The 23,999-nt window shown below is 48.3% G+C and overlaps 1 protein-coding gene across 1 annotated transcript in view; it reads left to right on the top strand.

The window, feature by feature from the left end:
- Window positions 1-15,954, top strand: part of Reck (reversion inducing cysteine rich protein with kazal motifs) — a 65,516-nt gene extending 49,562 nt beyond the window's left edge. Inside the window, exons 13-21 of the mRNA XM_032891579.1 lie at window positions 462-602; window positions 3,192-3,380; window positions 5,062-5,184; window positions 6,011-6,182; window positions 9,207-9,399; window positions 10,465-10,675; window positions 12,120-12,193; window positions 13,507-13,662; window positions 14,411-15,954. Of these exons, the coding sequence (XP_032747470.1) occupies window positions 462-602; window positions 3,192-3,380; window positions 5,062-5,184; window positions 6,011-6,182; window positions 9,207-9,399; window positions 10,465-10,675; window positions 12,120-12,193; window positions 13,507-13,662; window positions 14,411-14,635 (1,484 nt within the window). The 3' untranslated portion in view covers window positions 14,636-15,954. The remainder of the gene's footprint in view (window positions 1-461; window positions 603-3,191; window positions 3,381-5,061; window positions 5,185-6,010; window positions 6,183-9,206; window positions 9,400-10,464; window positions 10,676-12,119; window positions 12,194-13,506; window positions 13,663-14,410) is intronic.
- The last annotated feature ends 8,045 nt before the right edge of the window (window positions 15,955-23,999 follow it).

The following is a 23,999-nucleotide window of genomic DNA, read 5'->3' as shown; positions in this document are numbered from 1 at the left end:
TGCCTCGGCCGCATGGCGGAGAGTAGGCATGACTGTGCTGCGGGCTCATGTCTCCATAATGGATTGCCACCTGCTGTTTTGAGGTGCAGACTCACCCCTCTTACACATGAACACGTGTGTGATCACCATGCCCCAGATGCCCCATCTCTGAACTGCTGACCACTGAAGTTCTCCGAGCTTACCTTGGTCTCTTCCAGAGAGTGACGCCATGTTTGTTCACTAGTGTGCCCAGCACCCAGGACCTGCCAGCTGTATTGCAGGTCCCCAGTACTACGCGAATGGTTGGGTGCATTGTGATAAAGTGACAAAGGAACAAATCCAAATGTTCAGTCAGGCTGGTTAGACTTAGGCCTTGCTCTCTGCCTGTGAGCTCTCCGACTACTCCACCATGATGAAGCAGATAACTTGAGGATGTGATGTCCTTTTAGATCGGTTACACTGAACAATTTTGTGTCTTTCAGGGCCAAGTGCTTTAGGCAACATCATAGAGGAAGTGACTCATCCCTGTAATCCAAATCCTTGCCCAGCCAATGAGCTCTGTGAAGTAAACCGAAAGGGGTGTCCGTCTGGAGATCCCTGCCTTCCGTACTCCTGTGTTCAAGGTAAGAGGTGGGGGCTGCGGTGAGTGTGACATGAGCAGGGACAATGCTGCTGGCATTTCCTTAGAGCAGTTGTCTTACACCCCGGCTATAGGGACGTTTTCTTTACTCTCTTTTTCTGTAACGTTTAAGGGTGTCCCACAAAAAAAAATGTATTTATGCAAACAAAGACACATCTGTTGAGGTTTGTTCTGCTGCTATGTATTGTAATGCTAAATACTGGCACCCTAAATCCTCGTGTACACCAAGTGATGCTGTGTAACCTGGCTCCTTAGTTTAAAACTATTGGTTGAATAAAGAGGCTGACAGCCTATAGCCGGGCAGAAGAGAGGTAGGCAAGGCTTCGGTTCCTGGGCTTGAGGTCTGAGGCAGAGACCATGAGGAAGAAGAAAAGGTGGAGAGAGGAGAAGATGCCATGGGATAAGGGATCGTGGGAACTGGACAGAGTAAGGCTGAACACAGCAGGCCATATCTCAGGGTTATTGGCAGGGAAGTAGACATAATAGCGTAAGGGTCGATGTCTGCCCAGCTCTAGGGCTTTAAAGACTTATCATAAATATGAAGTTTGTGTGTCTTTTATCTGGGAACTGAATGATCAAAGGCGGGGTAGAAACCCACAGTTGAGATTAAATAATTCCCACAGCACACATAGAATTTCAGTTGTCATGTAAACTGTAAGCTAGCGCTGTCAGTACAAAGGTGAGTCCTAATGCGTTAGGGTTCTTGACTACAGCACACAAGCAAAGCTGCAGCCAGCTGTTTGTGCCTGCTCTTCCGTGCTGTAATGTCTGAAAAGCACTATTCACGGCCTTCTCCTCTCCTCCATAGCACTTGGAGAAAACGCTCACTGCGATCCTTCATCATCTCCATAAGGCTGATGATGAGGGCTGCAAATGTAGCTCTATGCTTGGCTAATGCAGAAAGCCTGCATTCAGTCCTCAGCTGCACAGAACGCTGGTGTCAGCAGGAGGTCAGGGTTATCCCAGCTACACAAAGCATCCGAGCATGCCAGCTTAGGCACCATAACACCCTATTTCAATAATAAAAATAAAAAGAGTAATGTCCCGTCGAAAGATAGAGATAGCTGGACGTGGTGGTTCACCCTTTTAATCCCAGTACTCAGGAGGCCAGTGGATCTGTGAATTCAAGGCCAGCCTGGTCTACATAATGAGTTCCTGGACAGCCAGGGCTACATGAGGAGACTTTGTCTCTAGGAACAGAGGGGGGGGGATATATAAAAGAATGAATTTTGATAGTCTGTCTCTGTCAGTTGTTCAGAATATAGTTGTAGTAGCATGATTTTTAATCTGTCTCTGTTGAGGATACCTATCATGTTAGAATCAACATTTAAAATCTAAGAAGTAAAAAGGAACAAAGGATTAAGTTAGCATGGTATCTAAAGGACTCTCTGCTCAAGTGACATGATAGAGTGTCAGCTACCTTGTAGCAGTGAGCCTAGCTGATGGAGAGTGGCTGCCCTCCACCTCAGGCTGCTGTTCTATGTCCACTGTCACTGTGCTGGAGTTCAGACCGTAGTTTCTGTACCAAGAAAACGGTAAGATCTCTATTCTACAGTGTGGAATGTGCAACCGTTCCAAAACCATTTGTTAAACTCAGAAGCCCATTTTATGATAAATTGAAAATATTATTACCTAGAATGGTTCCCTTAAACCCATCTAAATACCCAGGTTTTCTTTGAATTTACAGTAGTATGCTTATAATCCATCACTAAAAATTGTCCTGGCCAAGATTAGTCTAAAAATAGTCAGTTTACATGTTATTTAAAACATGTTGTCATTTCTTCAAATATGTTTAGCCCACAGAAATAGAAAGCTATGCTTTTGTTGCTTGCTTATTTGTTTTTTAAAGAATTGTTTGTTTTCTGTGAGTACGCTGTAGCTGTCTTCACACACACCAGCAGAGGGCGTCAGATCTCATTACAGATGGTTGTGAGCCACCATGTGGTTCCTGGGAATTGAACTCAGGACCTCCAGAAGAGCAGTCAGTGCTCTTAACAGCTGAGCCATCTCTCCAGCCCCTGCTCATTTATTTTTTGATAAGATCTCACTACCCAATAGCCCAAGCCATCCTCCTGCCTCAGCTTTTCAGTTCTGGCAGGTAAATATTACTGTACTTGGCCAAAGCTATGTATCTTCATAGTATTTTTGTACTAAATTATTTGAGGTACGTGTCCTTAATCACCCATAAGACATGAAATTTTCATCTGAGGGTTTTTATTTTTGTCCAGTAAGCAATTTCTTATTTTGGTAAAGGTTATATAACATAATCTTTTTAACAAATATGTATTTATTTTTATGTGTTTGAGTTTTTTACCTGCATCTATATATGCATACCATGTGAGTGCAGTACCCACAGAGGCCACAAGAGAGTGTCAGGTAGACGGTTATGAGCCACCATGTAGACTGGTCCTCTGGCAGAGAGCAGCCGTGCTCTGAGCCATCTCTCCAGGCTATAACATAATCTTACAATGTTTAACAGCTGCACAGTCCTGGAACACGTCTGTAAAGTATGAAACATTGTCATAGGACAATATCAGTTCATCATCCCGCTCTTGTCTGTATTTTTGTACAGGCTGCAAATTGGGAGAAGCGTCTGACTTCATTGTCCGCCAAGGGACACTGATCCAGGTGCCATCCTCTGCAGGGGAAGTTGGTTGTTACAAGATCTGTTCCTGTGGACAAAGTGGCCTCTTGGAAAACTGCATGGAAATGCACTGTATCGACCTCCAGAAGTCTTGCATTGTTGGAGGGAAAAGAAAGAGTGAGTCGAGCACACTCTGTTCTGTTGTTTTTACTCTGCACAAAGAATATTAGATAAGTTCTTCTGAAGATTACAATCTACATATCATATATTCCAGAACAATGCTTGTCAATCTTTACAGAATACTGATGGGGGCGGGGTATGTTTGATTTAACATAGGATCTTGTGACGTACCCTAGGCTAGCCTGGAGCTCAGAACATAGCCCAGGTTGACTTTGAATGTGCAATAATCCTCCAGCCTCTGTCTCCTGAGTGGTAGAATTACAATGAGGCACTACCACATCCAGCAAGTACTAGGATTCTAGAGCGCCCTCTTGTAACAGGAAGGGCCTGCCTGTTAATCTCCTTGAACTCTGGGTGTGCCAAGCGTGAAGCCAGGTCTTACCTCACGTTATCCCTTTTAATCATCTGAGGTCCTCCTTCTGTAGGTATTGTTATTATTACTACCTCTCTTAGTGAGGGCCTCACTGCTGTGAACAGGCACCATGACCAAGGCAAGTCTTATATGGACAACATTTAATTGGAGCTGGCTTATAGGTTCAGAGATTCAGTCCGTTATCATCAAAGCAGGAGCATGGCAGCATCCAGGCAGGCATGGTGCAGGAGGAGCTGGGAGTTCTACATCTTCTTCTGCAGGTCTCTAGGAGAAGACTGACTTCCAGGCAACTAGGGAGGGTATTAAAGCCCACACCCACAGTGACACACCTACTCCAACAAGGCCACACCTAATAGTGCCAGAGCAGATACAAACCGTCACACTCTCCTGACACCACAGCTGGTTCTCCTAGAGTCACTCTGCCAGGCCCTAGAGCTCATGCCTGTGATCCTACACTTGGGAGACTGAGGGGCTTGCTCTGAGTGTCAGGCCAGCCTGGGTGACACAGTGAGCTCCAGGCTAGCCTGAGACATACAGGGAGACATAGATGGGGGTGGTGTGGTCTAAGGACAGTGAAACAAGCTCCTGAGAGTGTACTACTGCGTTTTAGACATGAGGGCTCTGTCATTTGAGACCAGCCTGGTCTACATAGCAAACTCTAGGACAGGCAGCCCTACACAATGAGGCTTTGTCGCAAAATAAATGTCTTAGATTTAAGCCCCTAGTTTATGTAGTCACAAGTTGTCTTTCAAGAATTGACATTGTAAAACTTTTTGAGGGTCCTGGGGGATGGTTCATTTGGCAAAGCATTGTGAGACAACCTGAGTTTGATTCCTCATAGCCCATGTGAAGACGCTGGGCGTGGTGGCACACTTATAGTCCCAGCCCTGGTGAGGCAGACAGTAGGACCCTGAGGCTGGCCCGCTGCACAAGCCTGACATTCTGAGTTTGGTCCCAGACCCTACCATGGAAGGTGAGAACCAGCTCTGAAAAGTTGTCCTCTGACCTGCACATTCACACTGTGACACACATGTGTACCCACACTTGTGCACACAATAGTAATAGTAGATTTTTTTTAATTTTCAAAATTGTGTGTGTGTGTATCTGTGTGTCTGTGTCAGTGTGTCTGTGCCACAGCACATCTGTGGCTATCAGAGAAAACTTGGAGGACTTGATGCGTTCTCTCCTTCCTCCAAGTGGGTCTTGGGGATTGGATTCAGGTGGGCAGGCGCAGCTGCACACATCGCCCACTGGGCCACCTCACAGTCCCGTGGTCTGTTTCTTAGCGTGTTTTCCTTCTTTCAGGCCATGGAACATCCTTTACCATTGACTGCAACGTCTGTTCTTGTTTTGCCGGCAATTTAGTGTGTTCCACCCGTCTGTGCCTCAGTGAGCACAGTTCAGACGATGACCGCCGCGCCTTCACAGGTAGCCATGACACCAGGAGCTGCCCTCCCTCCCTCCCTAAGGGCATGGCTGTGTGCACTGGTTCTCTCCTAGGCAGGGTGGCCTTGCCTTACCTGCAGATGCACACGATACCTCAGTCTCCCATCTGAGAGCACGGCGCCTTCCTCCTGGCCTCCGCTTCTTCCTGTTTGCAAAGGAGCCAGGGGACAGCCTTGCGAGGTAGTCTAGGTGTCCAGGCTTTCTCTCTTTGCTTCTCAGCATGTTCTCCCAGCCCGCTCTCCCTTCCACTGATTCGCAGGCTCCCACACCCGAGACTCAGGGAACCCCCCAAGCTAGATTTCACTGATCTGACTTGTAAGTTCGATTTGCTAGGTCAGGAGATGTGAGCTTTATTAATCCTGCCTACAGCCCTTCACTGATTTCTGCCTGACTCTGCAGACACCTGCTAAATAGCAGTGAAAGGAACAGAGGAGTGCCATGTTGCAGGAAGTCAGCTTCTCAGAGCTTTACTCTCCTTAAAACCTCCGTTAGAACCTGATGTGGGGCCACACACCTTAGATTCCAGCACTTGGGAGGGGGAGGCAGGCAGATATCTGAGTTTGTGTCCAGCCTGGTCTACATAGCAAGTTCCAGGTCAGCCAAGGCTGCATAGTGAGACCTGTCTTATAAATTAATTAATTAATTAATTAATTAATCCATGTCCAGGGTTGCTGGAGAGGTTTGTCTTGTTTTGGTTTTCTTCCTGAGCTAATTAACATATAATTCCATTTTAATTTGTTAGGGTTTGCCTTCACCAGCACAGAAGGAAGGAGCAGATGTGCTCATGTAAGGCTGTTTCTCTCCTCAGGTCTGCCCTGTAACTGCGCAGATCAGTTTGTCCCAGTGTGTGCACAGAATGGACGCACTTACCCCAGTGCCTGCATCGCTCGCTGTGTGGGTCTCCAGGACCATCAGTTTGAGTTTGGACCTTGTATCTCCAAGGATCCCTGTAATCCTAACCTCTGCCCCAAAAGCCAAAGGTAGGCCAAGGGCAACTTCTCTTTTTTAGCTAAAGACCAGTGCTTGCAGGGCATCCCCTGTGTGTGTCCCGCAGGATGAAAGCCCAGCAGTGGATTGAAAGTCTGGTTGGTCTTGGTAGCTCACGTGTGTAATCCCAGCACTTGGAACACTGGAATTGTGAGTTCAAGGTCTTTCTGTGCCACATGTCCAGTTGTCTCAAGGGGAAAAGCGATCCCAGTCCTGAAGAGTGTGGAGTCTGGAGAGAAAGAGCTGCACAGAGCACTGAGGAGTGCAGTTAGGGCAGTCAGTACAGCTGGGGAGGGTCTCAGATGTGACACTCAGCTGGGTCTGGTCGGAGAGGAAAGCTGGCATAGGCGAAAGCAAGCAGCTACAGGAGCGGACAGGAGAGCGTGTGCCAGGGTTCAGGAGGCTGAATCATCGGGTAAGGAAAGGGCAGGGAGCACAGGAGCTGCGAGAAGTGGGTGCGCTCTTATTAGCCACCCATGTTCTATGAGAGCGCCCTGTAGGAATTGGACCTGAGGACTCTCAGACTGCAGCTTTAGTTAGCTGAGGTCATTCGGCTTTGCACTCCCTTCCCTGTCCTCTCACAAACCAGATGACAGTAGCCTAGCCCTGGGGACTTCTGCATGTGGGGACCACAGGCAGGTGTGGCTGACCTGGGGTCTTCACATCTGAGACTTGAGCAGGCCCCCACCCAGACTCGCAGCTCTATCCTGACAAAGGACTTTGTGCAGAAATTGCCTTTGTCTTGGAAACCCTGGCACAGAGTGAGGGAGGTTTTCTAATGTAACAAAGTGGCCAAGGGTCAGCCACTGTCTGTCAGAGTTCATGGTTCCAGGTTCACCTCTGCTGTAATAAAGTGCCCTGCGCATGAAGAAGGGAAGGGCTTGGTCTAGGTGACAGCAGGGAAGCCAGCACGGGAGCCCACAGCACCTGCCCACAAGCAGGAGCAGAGGGACAGCTGTGTCCACACTCGCTCTGATTACACAGTTCAGGGCCCAGTTCTTAAAGTGTTGCTGTCCTCACAGGGCAGTCAAGATAGTCTCCACAGACTTGATCACAGACCAGCACGACACACATGATCTCTCTTCCAAGGTGATTCTTGGTTGTGTCAGGCTGATGTGAAAACCAACCAGCACACCCATACAGCAGAGGCAGAACAGTCATTGGCAGGTACCGTGAATAGGACTGACTTGCTTTTACCTCTCTGTCTTAGTCAGGGCTTCACTGCTGTGAGCAGACACCATGACCAAGGCAAGTCTTGTAAGAACAACATTTAACTGGGGCTGGCTCACAGGGTCAGAGGTTCAGTCCATTATCATCAAGGCAGGAGCATGGCAGCATCCAGGCAGGCATGGTGCAGGAGGAGCTGAGTTCTACATCTTCATCTGAAGGCTGCTAGTGGAAGACTGACTTTCAGGCAGCTAGGATGTGGGTCTTAAGCCCACACCCACAGTGACACACCTACTCCTACAAGGCCACACCTCCTAATAGTGCCACCCCCTGGGCCAAGCCTATACAAACCATCACATTCCACTCCCTGGCCCCCCATAGGCTTGTTCAACACATGACTCTATGGGGGGTCATATCTAGCCATAACATAATTTTTAAAAGTACATTTAGTCCAAATTCCAAAGTCCCCATAGTCTAGAGCAGTATCAACAATCTTAAAAGTTTAAAGTCCCTTCTGAGATTCATCCAGTCAGTTAACTGTATCCCCAAAGCAAGTCAGGAAACCATCTGGGCAACTCCAAACTGTGCACTCCTTGTTTGTTGTCAAAGCGGTCTTCAGATCTCCATGTCTTTTTCATCTTTGTTGACTGCAAACGTCTTTCTCCTGGGCTGGTTCCACTCCCTATTAGCAGCTTTCCTCAGCAGAGAGCCCATGGCTCTGGCATCTTGAATATCTTGGGGTCTCTACGGCAACTTCAATGTTACAGCTTCTTGTTTCAATGTTGGGATGCACACATGATCTTCTGTGCTCCTCAAAGGGCTGGTGTCACTTCTCCTGCTCTGCCCTCTGTAGCACTCTAAGTTCAGGTTGATCCACTCCACTGCTGCTGCTCTTCTTGGTGATCATCCCATGGTACTGGCATCTCCAATGCCCTGGGGTCCTCTGCTTCACCAGTAGCCACTCATGATGCCCAGCCTCAGCTGCTCTTCATGACCCCTTCAAGCCTTCAAAACCAGTACCACCTGGGTGACTCTTACACATTACCAAGTACAGCTGCAGCACGGGGTACAACCTTGGCTATCTCTGGACCACAGCTTCTCTGTGCTCTCAGAAAACACTTCCCAGAAGATTTCACCTCAGTGATGCTGGTCTCTTCTTAATCACCGCTAATTTCTTAGCTCCAGCTGAGCAGCAGTAATTGTCCCATAGTCCCTTCTGTTCTACACTGTAAAGCCAGAGCCACATGGCCGAAGCTGCCATGTTCTGCTGCTTGCTGGAGCTGGAACACCCCCTCCCCCATTTTATCACCAGCTTTCTGTTTTCCGACTCCCTCTGCCTAAGCTTGGCTTTTCTGTAACTTGCTCTGTTAGATTGACCTGAACTCAGAGATCTGCATGGCTCTGTCTCCTGAATGCTGGATTAAAGGTGTGTACCACCATGCCTGGATCTAAATTGGCTGGGTAGGATCTTGCCCCACTCCCTTAATCTGCCATCTCCTAGAACACAGGATTCAGCTCCATTTCACTTCCTGGTGCCCCTTTATTATTGGAATCCTGTATTTTATATTTTAATATTGGAATCATGTATTTTATATTTTTTCTCTCTAAGCTTGCTGTGCGTGTTCAAATGCTCTTCATGAGACCTAACCAGAGGGCACAGTCTCTGCTGGGATGTCTGAGACTTCCTTTATCAGTGCAGTTCATCTGGGGCTGTTCACCTTAGCCTCAGGCAGACTCTGCACCAAAACCACAAAATCACTGTCTAGGCCTCACCCAGGGCTTTGCTGCCCCCAACCCCCAACCCTATTCCTCCCTGCTTCTGGTCACCTGCTGTTTTCATCATTTTTCAGATGTGTGCCCAAACCGCAAGTCTGCCTGACTACTTTTGATAAATTTGGATGTAGCCAGTATGAGTGCGTGCCCAGACAGCTCACCTGTGACCAGGCCCGAGATCCTGTGTGTGACACAGATCACATGGAGCACAGCAACCTCTGCACTTTGTACCAAAGAGGAAAAAGCCTGTCCTACAGAGGCCCGTGCCAGGTGTGTAGTTTGGCTACCAAACCCAAGGGTACCCAGTGAGTTTATGACCTTTTCAGACAAGCAGAACGCAGCCCCACTGAGAAAGGGGTACTGTGGCTAACACTGGGCATTAGCGCTAAGGAGGACTGTAGAGGGTAGCAGACACTGGCTTTGTAGAACCTACTCCGAAGAAAAGACGTAAGATTTCACACCAGGTATGGTCACTGCTATCCATCTTTTGTAGTTCTGTGGGCTGCCATAGAAAACAAATCAGGTCGGGCAGTGGGGCGGTGGGGGCGGTGGGGGCGGTGGGGGCGCACACCATTGATGCCAGCACTTGGGAGGCAAAGGCAGGAGGAGATGTATGGTGTGAAGCCAGCCTGGCCTATAGAGGGAGTTTCAGGACAGCTACAGAGAGAGAGAGAGAGAGAGAGAGAGAGAGAGAGAGAGAGAGAGAGAACACAAATCAGGAAGATAAGCAGTCTCCCCTTCTTCCCCCACTTCCTGCTTACCCACCCTCTCCCACTGGGCTGAAGTGACAAGAAAATCCCTTCAGCTTGCCTGGCTACTGTTTTCTCTTGGAGCTGGTGGCTCCCAGCTCCAAGACACCACCCATCACACACACACACACACACACACACACACCTCTTCATCCGTGCTCCGTCTTCTCAGCTAGGATGTTTCTCGGGTATATCCTGAACTCCCCAGTAAGTCTAGAGTATGTCTTCTCTGCTCATCCCTCAGCCCTCCCTCCCCGCCTTTCCCACACCCAGCATAGAGTGGTAAGGCCCACCTTTTCATGAAGAGCCATCTTTTTGTTTAGACCTTCATGATCACCAGGAGAAGTGTGGGTGAGGGCTATTTTTATCTTGTGTCAATCTCAGTGGAATAAGCTGACAGTGTCCCAAAGGCTTTTCAGTTTATCTTGTGACAACCTATTACTTAGTCCACCCCAGGACTTTAGAGGGTCCCCAAAACTTAAACCTGTCTTTTCACTTCCTGAAAACAGGGAGATCAGCTCTGTGCTCACAATTAGAAAGTTGTACCGTGGAAGCTTCCAGGCTAAACATCGTTGTCTTTCCTCAGCCTTTCTGCAGAACCACGGAGCCTGTTTGTGGGCACAACGGTGAGACGTACAGCAGTGTGTGCGTTGCCTACTCGGATCGTGTGGCAGTGGATTACTCTGGGCGCTGCCAGGCTGTCGGGGTCCTCTCGGAACACAGTGCTGTGACCGAGTGTGCTGCTGTGAAGTGTCCTTCCCTCTCAGCTCTAGGTTGCAAACCCATCATTCCACCAGGTGAGCTGAGGTCTTCGGGGCCAGCCTGGAAAATGAGCCTTTGAGAAGACAGAGCTCACTGGTCTGTAACCCTGAGAGGTTGTGCTTGTAGGCTCAGCTGAGACAGGGAGATTGCCCATGGTGCAGGCATCCTGGGATATAACGGACAGCAGTGCTGTGTGCTCATTATTGTGAGCTGACTCAAAGCCACGGGTGACCTTAGGTAGCAGTGCTCTGCTGACGTCAGAGCAGCTCGGCAGTTACTAGAGAGCTGGCCCAGGCTAAGAACACTTGTTTTGTAGAAGACCTGGGTTCAGTTTCTAGCACTAATAAGTTGGCTCACACCGTCTATAATTCTAGTTCTGGAGGATCCTATGCCCTTTTCTGACCTCCTCTGGCACCAAGTGCACACATGTACACATACATATCAACATACATACATACATACAGGAAAACACTCACATAAAATGGATAACTCTAATATAAAATTAAAAAGAAAAACAACAGTACAGCAACTTTTTCCCATTGGGCCAACACATGAGCAGGTAAAGTAGCATTTAAATTAAAAAATTAAGATTATGGATTAAACACGTAGCATTTACTTATTTTGAAATGCCTAGACAACTAGTTATTAATTAAATGATAGTTGACGTGTTTGGATGAATACAGCATGTCTAATTGGGAGAAGCGGGGTGGGGCTGGGGGAGTTACCTTATCTCAGCTGTGTAGTTGGAACAGAGGGCTCTGTTCACACTGGCCGTGACCGTCGGGTTTCAGGGTCCATTTCCCCTCAGTGCCTGCACCAGGGAGACGGGAGCAGAGGAACCCTTACCCTAAGCCTGCTCAGTACAGGTTGTTCTGGGTCTCCAGAGTCTCCGTCTGTGCACTCATCAAGGACTCACCACGCCGCCACTGTGCAGGATAATGTTCTAAGCCCCAGGGACCCAGCAGCGAATAAAGCCTCTTCCCTCCTGGACCATGCTCCAAGGGAGGGGACATAAGGCTCCCCGAGACCCGACTGTCAAGTCAGAACTGTCTGATGAAACTGAGTGAAGGGATGGGAGGGCCTGGTGGGAACTGGGTGACGAACTGTTAATTATGGCATAAGATTTGACTGTCCCATCCCTTGCCATAGTTTTTAATCAGATTAAGGCAGTTTGAAAAATTACATGTGAAGTGAACACTCAGAAGCCCTGAAATTCCCTTGTGCAGACAGAGAAACAGAGAGAGGCCCAGCACAAGCTGTTGGTGAGGAGCAGAGCAGGAGAGGAGAGGCAGGCAGGCCTGGTGTGCTGTTATCCTGTCCTCAGAGGGGGGATGACTTCGATGGTTGTTGAGCACAACTGAAAATACAATCACCAGGAAGGAGGAGTGGTGATGGCCACGTGGAAGCTGGCCACCTCACCAGTAATTGTGGATTCTCTTTGTTCTAGTTCTGAATGCACAAAAATGGTTTCTGTTACAGGGGCTTGCTGCCCATTATGTGCTGGGATGTTACGGGTTTTATTTGACAAAGAAAAGCTGGACACTATTGCTAAGGTAAGTTGCTTCATAAGCCAGAGCTGTTGTAGCATACTGCTGAACTTCTCAGGAATCCTCAAGAGCAGAATGTACTCTCTGTGTAGAGATAAAAAAAAACCAGGTCCCTAGACTCGCTCAAGGCCGTACCTCACAATCAATAATGGGTTGATACCCAGGGTGGCTGACTCCCGCCCTGTGCTCCCTCCTGCCTCCTTTCTTAGGAAAGCACCTGCCAGCTCAGAACATGCTCAGGGCTGCTCAGCCAGCATGAGTAGAAATCTAGACGGTCTGCACCCCACCTCATCCCAGTACCCATCCCCCCAGGAGCCACTTCCTGTCCATTCATCTTTTCATTTCCTGTTGCTCTCTTTGGGAGCCAGAACTCTATGATGCCAAATACCAGAGCATCCTTCCTGTCTGTTTCCCTGTGCCCTTCCATCCCAAGCACTCACTTCCCCCACCCCCATCAGCTGGACTGCCTGGATCCTCTCTCTGCCTTAGTGCTAAGATTACAACTATGTCCCACCACACACAGAAGTTTTACATTTTGATGTGAGGTCTGTGATTCCAGCTCAGGCCCTCAGCAAGCTCCTGGCCAATGAGAGACCCTGTCTCAAAAGCAGTGTCAGTCTCTAGGTGCTCCTGCACCCACTGCCCTTTCAGAAGACTCAGATGTGCTTCCCAGAGCTCACACCAGGCTGCTCACAGCCATAGGCACCCCACCTCCCTGGTACCTGTCCATACATACAGTAGCCTTGCAAAATACACACTCGCATAGTTAAAATAGAATGAAAATAGCTTTTGGAAGGGGGTGTAAGTAGCTCCTGAAGAGTGGCATCCTGGATGGACCTCTGGCTCATGGGTGTGTGTCTGTGTGTCTGTCTGTCTGCTCTCTTTCCCTCCTTCCCTCCCTCCCTCTCCCTTTCTGTCTCACACACACACAGATGGACAGACAGACAGAGCGCATGCAGACCTATATCCTAGCTCTTGAGAGGTAGAGGCAGGAGGATAAGAAGTTCAAGACCATCCCTGGTTACCTGACCCTGTTTCAAACACAGAAGAACCTAAATCGATACCTAGCACTTCTGAGCGGGATCATGGGTGTAAGGTTAGCCTAGTCTGTGTAGCAAGGCCCTGCTCGAAAAAGAAAGGAAAAGGCACTTCTGTCTGGTGCTGATTGCGGCCGCACGCCTCTGTGGGCAGCCCAGACCCCGAGAGACAGGAAGGACTGTGTCCAGCAGAGCCAAGCCTGGTGCCGAGCATACGGTCAAAGAGCCAGGGAGCCTAGGCAGCAAGCAGGGACCCTCTCCAGGCCCTGAAATGTCTTCCAGGTGACAAACAAGAAGCCGATAACCGTTCTGGAGATTCTCCAGAAGATCCGCATGCACGTGTCTGTGCCGCAGTGCGATGTGTTCGGGTACTTGAGCATCGAGTCGGAAATTGTGATCCTGATTATTCCTGTGGACCATTATCCCAAAGCTTTGCAGGTGAGGCTCAGCACGCTGCGGCCATCTTGTCAGGGTAGAGTTCGGTGGACTTACAGCGGCAGAGGGGGCCTCAGGGTGAGGAATCGGGTGCACCTCGGAAGTTGGAGAGGGCAGGGGGAAAGAGCACAACAGCCTCTGAATGACTGAGTCTGTGCACGGCTGAGGCTGGCACTAAGTCCACCTCACCATTGTGCAGACGAGGCCACCAAGGCCTGGGGAGTAGGACACTGGCAGGGGCCATGCCTGACCAAGCAAAGCCTCCAGCCCCTCTGGAAGAGGGTTCATCACAGGCAGTCTCCAGGGCCCTCCGTTCTTCCTCCTCACCGATTAGGAGGCCATGGAACCTCACTCGGGTAGGGCCAGGTTTCATCAGAGAGTTCGAGAACGCAAAGAAGTGGATGACCGGATGCAGTTCCAGCGCCTCAGTCCACGCCTGTTTTGTGTCCTCACACTGAAAGCAGGAGTAAAGGTGTCTCCTGTGGCTGTGTCTAGTGAGGGCAGTGTGGGGTGTGCTCTAGTGCAGAACCAAAAATGGCCGACTGCGAGGGCAGTGACAGTGCAGTGTCTAACTTCCATCAATGCTCCTATGTGTGTGTGGTAAGTTAAGGCCAGAGTTACAGAGACTCCGGCTAGGGTGGTAAGGACAGAGGAAAGCAGGCTGTCTCTGTGACTGTTCTCTTTCTGACATGTGCCAGGAATGTGCTTGCCTGGGCCTGTTCAAGGCTCTGAGAAAGGGTTTTCCTTTCAGATTGAGGCCTGCAATAAGGAGGCAGAGAAAATCGAGTCCCTCATCAACTCCGACAGCCCCACGCTGGCATCCCACGTCCCGCTCTCCGCCCTCATCATCTCCCAGGTGCAGGTGGCCAGCAGCCTCCCGTCATCCGCTGCTGGGGCCAGGCTTCCTCCCGTCCACTCCTTGCCCCTCTTCCTCAGCCTGGGCCTCACTGTGCACCTGCTCCAGACCTGTCCCTGACCACCCTGCAAAGCCTTCCTCCACCCAGCCGTCCCACCCTGTGAAAGACATTCAGGACTGCTAGCTGGTGACCAAGCGAAAGCACGTGCGGGTCACCTCTTAGCACCACACAGTATTTTTTAATCTGCCAATATTAGGGGTTTTGCCTTGATTTTTAAATGGTAAACTAGACTGCCCCAATGTAACGGAAGACGACGACGCTCACTGGTGGATCACTGGGCAGTTTACGATTGCTCAGTAGAGGACTCCCCTGGCCCAAAGCCAGCTTACCGTCGCTGATCAATACATGGCCACTTACAGGAGGAGGCCCTGCTTTGTGCCCTAGTCCCCTCAGAGTCCCTGTGAGTGCTGAGGCTGCCGTGTGCTTGTTTCTGTCCGGAAGCTGAGGGCTCAGGAGAAGCCGCAGCCGTGACGGAGTGGGAGGAGAGAAACACGGTTGAAGTATCACTAGTTCATCAGGGCTGACTCCGTAGAAATGTAAGGCAGGCTCTACTGTCTCACAAAAGCACTCATGTGCCTGTCTCACAACTGGCCCTCTCAGCAGCTGCCCTTCTGTGCCTGTGATGGGAGTGGCCCCAAGCGAGCGGCCAAGCACCTGTGTCATGCAGCCTTGGATTAGCAGAGACACTCGTCAGTACTCACCACGTTCACAGGGTCAGAGGTCAGACTTTAAACCACTTGCTGCTACTATGTAATTGCCAAAAGTAAGGTAACTAGTCGTCCGTGTAGGTAGTACATGATAATTTTATTCTGAAGGTGAATAGCCATATGTGTAAATGACAATCATGTGTTAGCCATGCTTCCGTTCATGAAGACAAATCTGCTCTTATAATGTGCGCAGTGTGGATATGTGTGTGTCTGACTTTCCTTTTATATAGAACTATAAAGAATGTGGTTTATATATTTAAAGTGTCAGGCTAAATATTAGAATGTTTGCATGTTGTCTAAGAAATTGAATACTTTGAATGTTTTACAGTTTGAAATAAGCTATTAATGTAATACTTGCTGTTTGTATGCACCTGACCTTAGATTTTATATGAAGTATTTTTCAGTGTTGTATGTACCCTCTGAGATACTCAATATGCTTGTCATACCAAATGTTGTTGAGCAGTGGGCACTTAGTGCTTTCAGAGGAGCTCAGTGCTGATGTTCTGTACCTCTGGCAGTTGCCTGTTTCTGTCTAAGTGTCCTCAACATACTAGACTATATTATATGTATATTCTATATATAGTATTACAGAATATACTATATATATTCTATATATACAGCAATATACTAGAAAGCTTTTCTATTTTAATAAAAGTAATTTTATATGATCATGTGTACTTCCATGCAATGTAGACATTCTGAATGAAACCGTTCCTCGCCCTTAAGTGAGTTGTGTCTCTACTGTACAGTGAGAGGTCCTGGGGTGACATCATCCCAAGCCAAGGCCTCTAGGAGAGGGACGCAGTGTATCAAACACCCAGGCATGGCCAGGAAGCAGAATCCAGTGCAGACTGCAGCTTCCAAGACAGGAACAGACAGACAGGTTTATTTCCTTGGCCTCATATTCCAGCTCCAGAGTACATCTGGGGACAGAGGACTTTACAGTGTGGGGGTGTGCGGTCTCTTGATGAAGACCTGCCTAATTCCATCCCTTACTTCAGATAAGCATGGGACAACTCTATCATGTCCCTGGCCCCCACCCAGAGCCGCAGCTCTTTTCAATGCTGTCTCATTGCTGTGTCCTTACAGAAGGGAGAAAGACCCAGACCCACAGCTGCCCCATGAGTCTCCACCCAAGTGCCAGTCATTTCTGCTACATTTTAGTGGCCAGTGAAAGTCACGTGACTGTCCCTAAGCCCAAGTTCTGGCAGAATATAAAGTACCCCGTGGTGGTGGTTCCGTGTCTTGGGAAGAGGTGATGAGTATTTTAAACGATGCAGTTCTCCTGAGGACAGACGAGCCAGGACTGACTGGGTTTCTGTTGGGAAGGTGGGTATGGTATGTTATGACCTGGAAGTCCAGTGGGGTTTGGGTGAGGGAATACAAGAATGGAGAGATCTAAAGTTGATCCCGTCCTGAGAATATCATCACAACCCCCAAATCAGGGTAGCTTGGGATAATGTCCCCAAAGGCCCCGGTGCTGAAGTGGACATCCAGCTACCTCAAGCACAGATCATAATGGCTTCCCAGCAACCAAGCTAGTGGAGCTCTTGCTGGAACACCACACCTCTACCCCAGCAGTGATCTTGAGATCCACAGGCAGAGACGTAAGCTGAGTGGGCACTGCTGTGCCCTGGAGCCTACCCAAGCAGGGAACACCTGAGAATGCAGGGGAAAGGCCTTCTGCAGGAGGAAGACAGGCTGAGGTATGAGAAGGACCTGCCTTCCGTCTATGGCTTGGACAATGCAGTCATGTCCACAAACCTTCAGTGTTCTAGCATGGGGGTAGGCCTCAAGAGCCACAGGGAGCCCCTTCCCTCAGCAGAGGCTTCTAGGGGGAAGAACTGTTTCTCAGAACCATCTCTACATCCATCCTGGTTTCTCTGGCCGGCAGGACCAAGCTCCCACACTAGTTACTGGCCGAGGGGAGCAGGGGCCATAACTGGCTTAGTCCCGGAGCTGTACTGCTGCTGTTAAAAGCAATACAGACTCTGCAGTGTGGTAAGTTAGATGTCAGAGCCGGTGCCTTGCCTACAAACCTCGCTTACTTCACTACAGGACCTGGTTCTGTTTGTTTGTCTCTGCAGTTTCCGCTTACTAGAGTCTTAATATGAAAACACTATTTCTTTTTCCATTCTGGCTTTGCTGTGTGCACGTCTGTCTCCGGCCAAGTAGGAGACTCCACACGCCTCCCACGGAAATGCATTCAACAGCATGGCTATTTAAGCAGCCTCACTTTTTCCCTCCAGACTCTGCCCCAGCTGGAAGACACTCAGAGGCCCTGTATGGTTGTCCCCTGAGATGGGACAGCTTGTGTTTTGTGTCTCACCTTCCAATGGGAGAACTGTCACATGACAGATGATGAAGAGGAATCAAGATTCCTGACCTGACCCATTTCCTCAAGGCTATCCAAGGATTCTTGTCATCTAAGCACAGCACTGAACATTCTAAATGAATTCATTCTCTCGTGGGATTCTCGTACTCAGCATTTCTAATACCACACAATTGATAAAATTAAGATTTTATGTTAGGGGCATAGAGAGATGGCTTGGAGGTTTAGAGCACTTTCAGCTCTCGCAGAAGGCCCAGGTCTAGGTCCCAGAACCAAAAGAGTAGTTCACAACCATCTGTAACTTCAGGTCCCGGATCGAAAACCCCCTCTTCTAACCTCTGTGAACTCCTGCACACATGTGGTACACTCACACACACACACACACACACACACACACACACACACACACACACACACACACACAGAGAGAGAGAGAGAGAGAGAGAGAGAGAGAGAGAGAGAGAGAGAGAAAGAAATTTTTTTTTCCAAGAAAACTTGACCTTAGGTACCTAAGGAGTGCTTAGAGTAGGAAAAATGGTCCTCCCCAGGGAGATGCACACCAATTGGTTATCCCAAACCAAATCATCAGCCTTGAAAACATACATACATGTAACATTATACAGACTGAGCAGGTCATATTTTGGAATATATGTGTATACACAAATATATGCGTGTAATAACATGCATTGAATAATAACATACATTGAATTGCATATAATAACAGCACTGAAATAAAAGAGGCCATGGGCTCAGGAGAGGTGGCCCTAACGCTTGCCTGGGCAGCATGGGAGAGCTGGTGGGCTGACTAATTCAGCTACCCTCCGGGCTCAGAGCCAGGGCTTTGAGTTGGCCCACCCCACATCTACCCCATCTCTGATCTGCCGGAGTGTGTGAAGGGGCCGGGCCTCCAGATCCAAAGCTGCAGGATCTCCACAACACAGGGCAACAACAGGGCATCTGAGAGGAGTCTCAGTGAGGACCCAGTGTTGAAGGTGTAGCAGAGGCCAGAGACCTGAAGCAGACCAATAACTCAAGTAAAGATGCGTGGACAAAAAGCTCTACTGTGTCACTCTGCAGCTTCCATGGCAAGAATGGGTTTTGTTTGTTTGCTTGTTTGTTTGTTTTCTTTTGGCAGGGAGATTGCAAGGGTGGATATCCAGGGACAGGGAGATGAGTGGGATTGGGGTTCCCAAAGTGAGATTCACAAAGAATTGATAAAACGTTTATTTTTAAATGTCATGAATTTGAAAGGACAAGGAGCAAGGAGAGGTATGTGGAAGGGTTTGGAGGGAGAAATGATGTGATAATACTCTCAAAAATAAAAAAATAAAGTTTTAAACTAGTAACAAGTTATGATATAAAATGGGAAAGGAAGGAATTAATCCATTATCTTATCCTTCAAAAAGTACGAATCAAATGATGTTTAAAAACCTGAGAAATTTAACATACCAGTTTAATATATAAACCAATGTCCTTTAAAAAGAAGACTTGACCTTAACTGTACTAAGTAGGTGTCTCAGTCAGGGTTTCTACTCCTGCACAAACATCATGACCAAGAAGCAAATTGGGGAGGAAAGGGTTTATTCAGCTCACACTTCCACATTGCTGTTCATCACCAAAGGAGGTCAGGACTGGAACTCAAGCAGGACAGGAAGCAGGAGCTGATGCAGAGGCCATGGAGGGATGTTACTTACTGGCTTGCTTCCCCTAGCTTCCTCAGTTTGCTCTCTTATAGAACCCAGGACCACCAGCCCATGGACAGCACCACACACAAGGGGCTGGGTCCTCCCCACTTGATCACTAATTGAGAAAATGTCTTACAGCTGGATCTCATAGAGGCATTTCCTCAACTGAGGCTCCTTTCTCTGTGACAACTCTAGTTGACACACAAAACCAGCCAGTACAGAGAGTCGGGAATTGAACTCCACTTCCTGTCGGGCAGGTGTTGGAAGCTGTGACTCTGAGGTTACACAGCTGGTTAAAAGCAGAGCAAAGACCTTTCGAGTCCACTCAAAGCTTACGCTCATATTAGTTGTTCCATATGTTTCCCCCCAGGTGCAGCTTTTGTTACAGCCCAGGTTTCCAGCAATAATAAAGAGTGATATCAAGCCTGCCCAGCATGATGAAGGCCTCATCTGTCAAGTACGATCAGAGTAATAACAGTGACGAAATGTGGCAAGGTAATGAAATTTTCTGCCATTTTCATAATAGCATCACCTTCAACCCTTTTGTCTGTTACAGTGAATATTGGTGTGTGTGTGTGTGTGTGTGTGTGTGTGTGTGTGTGTGTTGAGGTTGGTGGTAGGGATGAAGGTGTTGTGTACGTGATGTATTGTGGTATGTGTGTGTGTAATGTGTGTAGGGTATGTGTTTTATATGTACATATGTGATGTGCATATTTTGCATATGTATATGTGGTGCAGGATTGTATGTGTGTGTGTGTGTCGTGCTCGCACTCACACATGGGATATTTGTAGGGTTTGTATGTGCTGTGTGTTCTGTATGTGTGTGGGGTATGTGTGTATTTTGTGCGTGTGTGATGTGCATGGGGTGTGTAGTGTGAGAGGTTGTATGTGTGAATGTGCGTGGTGTGTGTAGGGTGTGTATGTGGTATGTGTGTGTGTTGTGTGTTTTCTGTATGCATGGTGTGTATGGGGTGCATGGTGTGTGTATGTGTGTGTAGTAAGTGTGATTTGTGTGTGTGTGATATGCATGGGTTATGTGTGTATGATGTATGTGTGTGTTCTATGTGTATGGTATGTGTGCTTTGTGTATGTGTATGGGATGTGTGTATAGATGTGTGTGTTCTGTATGTATATGTGTGATGTGTGTGAGGTATGTGTCTCTTAAAAGCCAAAATCACAATGGAAGAAATACAAAGAAAAAGACAAGAAGGGGGTGGTGGCTGTCAATGGATTAGACTGCCTAGCAAGTGGGAGAGTCCGTGTAACCACAGTTGAAGTCTGACATGACAGTAACGGAAGGGAGGTGTGTCCTGTCCTCTTTCCAGTTCTGATTTGGGGGCAGGACCCAGGCTCCATCAACTCAGGCTCCTACTCAAGAACTTGGGTCTGGAGGAGCTGACGCAATGTCAAGGAGAGATTCTGAGTTGCTGGAACGTTTTCCCCAAAGGAACTGAAGTAGACGTGACCGCATTTCCTTGAATGTCATCCGCAATGCCAATATAAGCAGAAGATTCAGGTTTCCTCCCTACAAAGACATTTGAGCCTCAAGAAGCAAAGCCTTGACTTGATGGACACCCCTGAGAATGTCCGGCTCAGGAGCTCTGTCGTCGTGTTGGTTGGTTGGATGGTTGGTTGGTTGGTTGGTTGGTTGGATGGATGGTTGGTTGGATGGTTGGTTGGTTGGATGGATGGATGGTTGGCTGGTTGGATGGATGGATGGATGGATGGATGGATGGATGGATGGATGGTTGATTGATTGGATGGATGGTTGGATGGTTGGATGGTTGATTGGATAAGGTTGGTTGGATGGATGGTTGGATGGATGGTTGGATGGTTGATTGGTTGGATGGATGGTTGGATGATTGGTTGGTTGGATGGTTGGTTGGATGGTTGGTTGGTTGGTTGGTTGGTTGGTTGGATGGATGGATGGTTGGGTTGGATGGATGGTTGGATGGTTGATTGGTTGGATGGTGGTGGATGATTGGTTGGTTGGTTGGTTGGTTGGTTGGTTGGTTGGTTGGATGTGGTTGGTTGGTTGGTTGGTTGGTTGGTTGGTTGGATGGATGGATGGTTGGATGGTTGGATGGATGGATGGATGGATGGATGGATGGATGGTTGGTTGGTTGGTTGGATGGTTGGTTGGTTGGTTGGTTGGTTGGTTGGTTGGATGGTTGGTTGGTTGGATGGTTGGTTGGTGGTTGGTTGGTTGGATGGTTGGTTGGTGGTTGGTTGGTTGGTTGGATGGATGGTTGATTGGTTGGATGGATGGTTGGATGGTTGATTGGTTGGATGGATGGTTGGATGGTTGGTTGGTTGGGTGGTTGGTTGGTGGGATGGTTGGTTGGATGGTTGGATGGTTGATTGGTTGGATGGATGGTTGGATGGTTGATTGGTTGGATGGATGGTTGGATGATTGGTTGGTTGGATGGATGGTTGGATGGTTGGTTGGATGGTTGGATGGTTGGTTGGATGGTTGGTTGGTTGGTTGGTTGGATGGTTGGTTGGTTGGTTGGATGGTGGTGGTTGGATGGATGGTTGGATGGTTGGTTGGTTGGTTGGTTGGTTGGTTGGTTGGTTGGATGGATGGTTGCTTGCTGGATGGTTGGTTGGTTGGTTGGTTGGTTGGATGGTTGGTTGGTTGGTTGGTTGGTTGGTTGGTTGATTGGTTGGATGGATGGTTGGATTTGGTTGGTTGGATGGTTGGTTGGTTGGTTGGTTGGTTGGTTGGATGGTTGGTTGGTTGGTTGGTTGGTTGGTTGGTTGGTTGGATGGTTGGTTGGATGGATGGTTGGTTGGATGGTTGTTTGGTTGGATGGTTGGTTCTGTTTCTTTGGTTTTGAGACAGAATCACCCCGTGTCCATCAGGCAGGTTTGAACTTGAATTTTCCTGCCTCAGCCTTGGGGATGTGAGGTTGCAGGTGTGGTAAGAACTCTGCAACTGTACTTTATGGAATGTTAAGAAATGGCTCCAAGTATCCAGGCCTGGTGGTGCCACACACCTTTGATTGCAGCCCTCAGGAGGTGGAGGCAGGTGAGTCTGAGTGTGAGGCCAGCCCGGTCTACAGAGTGAGTTCCAGGACAGCCAGGGCTACACAGAGAAACCCTGTCTTTAAAAAAAGGAAGGGAGGGAAGGAGAGAGAGAGAGAGAGAGAGAGAGAGAGAGAGAGAGAGAGAGAGAGCTCCAAGTATCACTATATCCCTTCTACAGAAGAGGTGAAGGTAAAGAACACGGCGAGGCCCCAGCACGTGGGTCAGAGTCATAGTAGGCAGTGATTCCGAGTCACAGTAGATCCGAGCTCCAATTCGGTCACAGCAAAACCAACTTCAACCCACACTCAAAAATACCCACTGTCCAGTCATTATCCATTTGTAAATATCTTCTAATTTTGCATTTCAGTGTTCTAAGAGGATTTTTTTTTCCAGTGTGATTTAAAACTTTCAATTAAAAATGATGGCTGGGCTGGAGAGATGGCTCAGTGGTTAAGATCACTGACTACTCTTCCAAAGGACCTGAGTTCAATTCCCAGCAACCACATGGTGGCTCACAACCATCTATAATGAGATCTGATGCCCTCTTCTGGTGTGTCTGAAGACAGCTACAGTGTACTCACATACATAATAAATAAATAAATCTTTTTAAAAAAATGATGGCATGCAGGCACACTCACGCACGCACAGGCGCAGGCACACACGTGCACACACGAAGTTTTCATTTGAGTGGACAACCAGAAAGTGGAACCTGAGTAGAGAAGGCAGGCAGGCCACTGGGTACCTGCACTGAGTAGAGAAGGGCACTGGGCACGTGACCTTTGGAACTTCCCAGCCCCTTCCTGCTCCTGTCCACTGCCCTGCATGACCTCTCCACCCACAGTGAACTGGAACCTTTGAAACTGCAACCATAATAAATAGTTCCTCTCTGTACACTGCTTCTCAGGAATTTTGGTTACAGAGGAACATGACCATCTCTTCACAGAGGAGGAAACTCAGTCAACTCACTCCTCTCAGTTCTTAGATTGTTCCAGAGTCCTCTTGTTTGTTGTTTTGTGTTGTTTTTCTGGGTTTTTTTTTTGTTTGTATTTCGTTTGTTTTTGAGACAGGGCTTTGCTATGTTGTCCTAATTGTCCTGAAATTCACTTACGTAGACCAGGCTGGCCTTTAACTCACAGAGATCAGCACACCTCTACCTCGGTAGGCTGGGAATTAAAGACGTTTGGCATTACACCTAGCTATGACCGGCACAGAGTTCATTTTGCAAAACATTAAGTTACAGGGGATAGGGGACTTAGTATGATGTATTTATGTATGTATGTATGTATGTATGTTTTGTTTTGTTTTGTTTTGTTTTTGGTTGGTTGGTTGGTTTGGTTATTTTTTTAGACAGGGTTTCTTTGTATAGCTCTGGCTATCCTGGAACTCACTTTTTAAGCAAGGCTGGCCTCCACCTCTGCTGGGATTAAAGGCAGAACCCCTCCACCATCCAGCCGTAGTACAAATAATTTCCCAGTAAAGCAAGTAGCAATCCTTTTGCCTCTGTGTGGATTTTTTTTCTTACATGCTTCATAACTAACTCAACATACCTTAACCGTTGCAATGGTTTGAGCGTGGACTGTCCTGTATAGGAATCTGAACACGCGGTCTCCCGTGGTGGTGCTCTTCGGGAGGGCTGTAGATCCTTGCTGGAGGAAGTGGGTCCCTATGG

The sequence above is a fragment of the Rattus rattus genome, chromosome 1, assembly GCF_011064425.1.
Source record: "Rattus rattus isolate New Zealand chromosome 1, Rrattus_CSIRO_v1, whole genome shotgun sequence".
Lineage (NCBI taxonomy): Eukaryota > Metazoa > Chordata > Mammalia > Rodentia > Muridae > Rattus > Rattus rattus.
The sequence above is the reverse complement of the archived record's forward strand: the minus strand, read 5'-3'. Positions and strand labels throughout refer to the sequence as shown.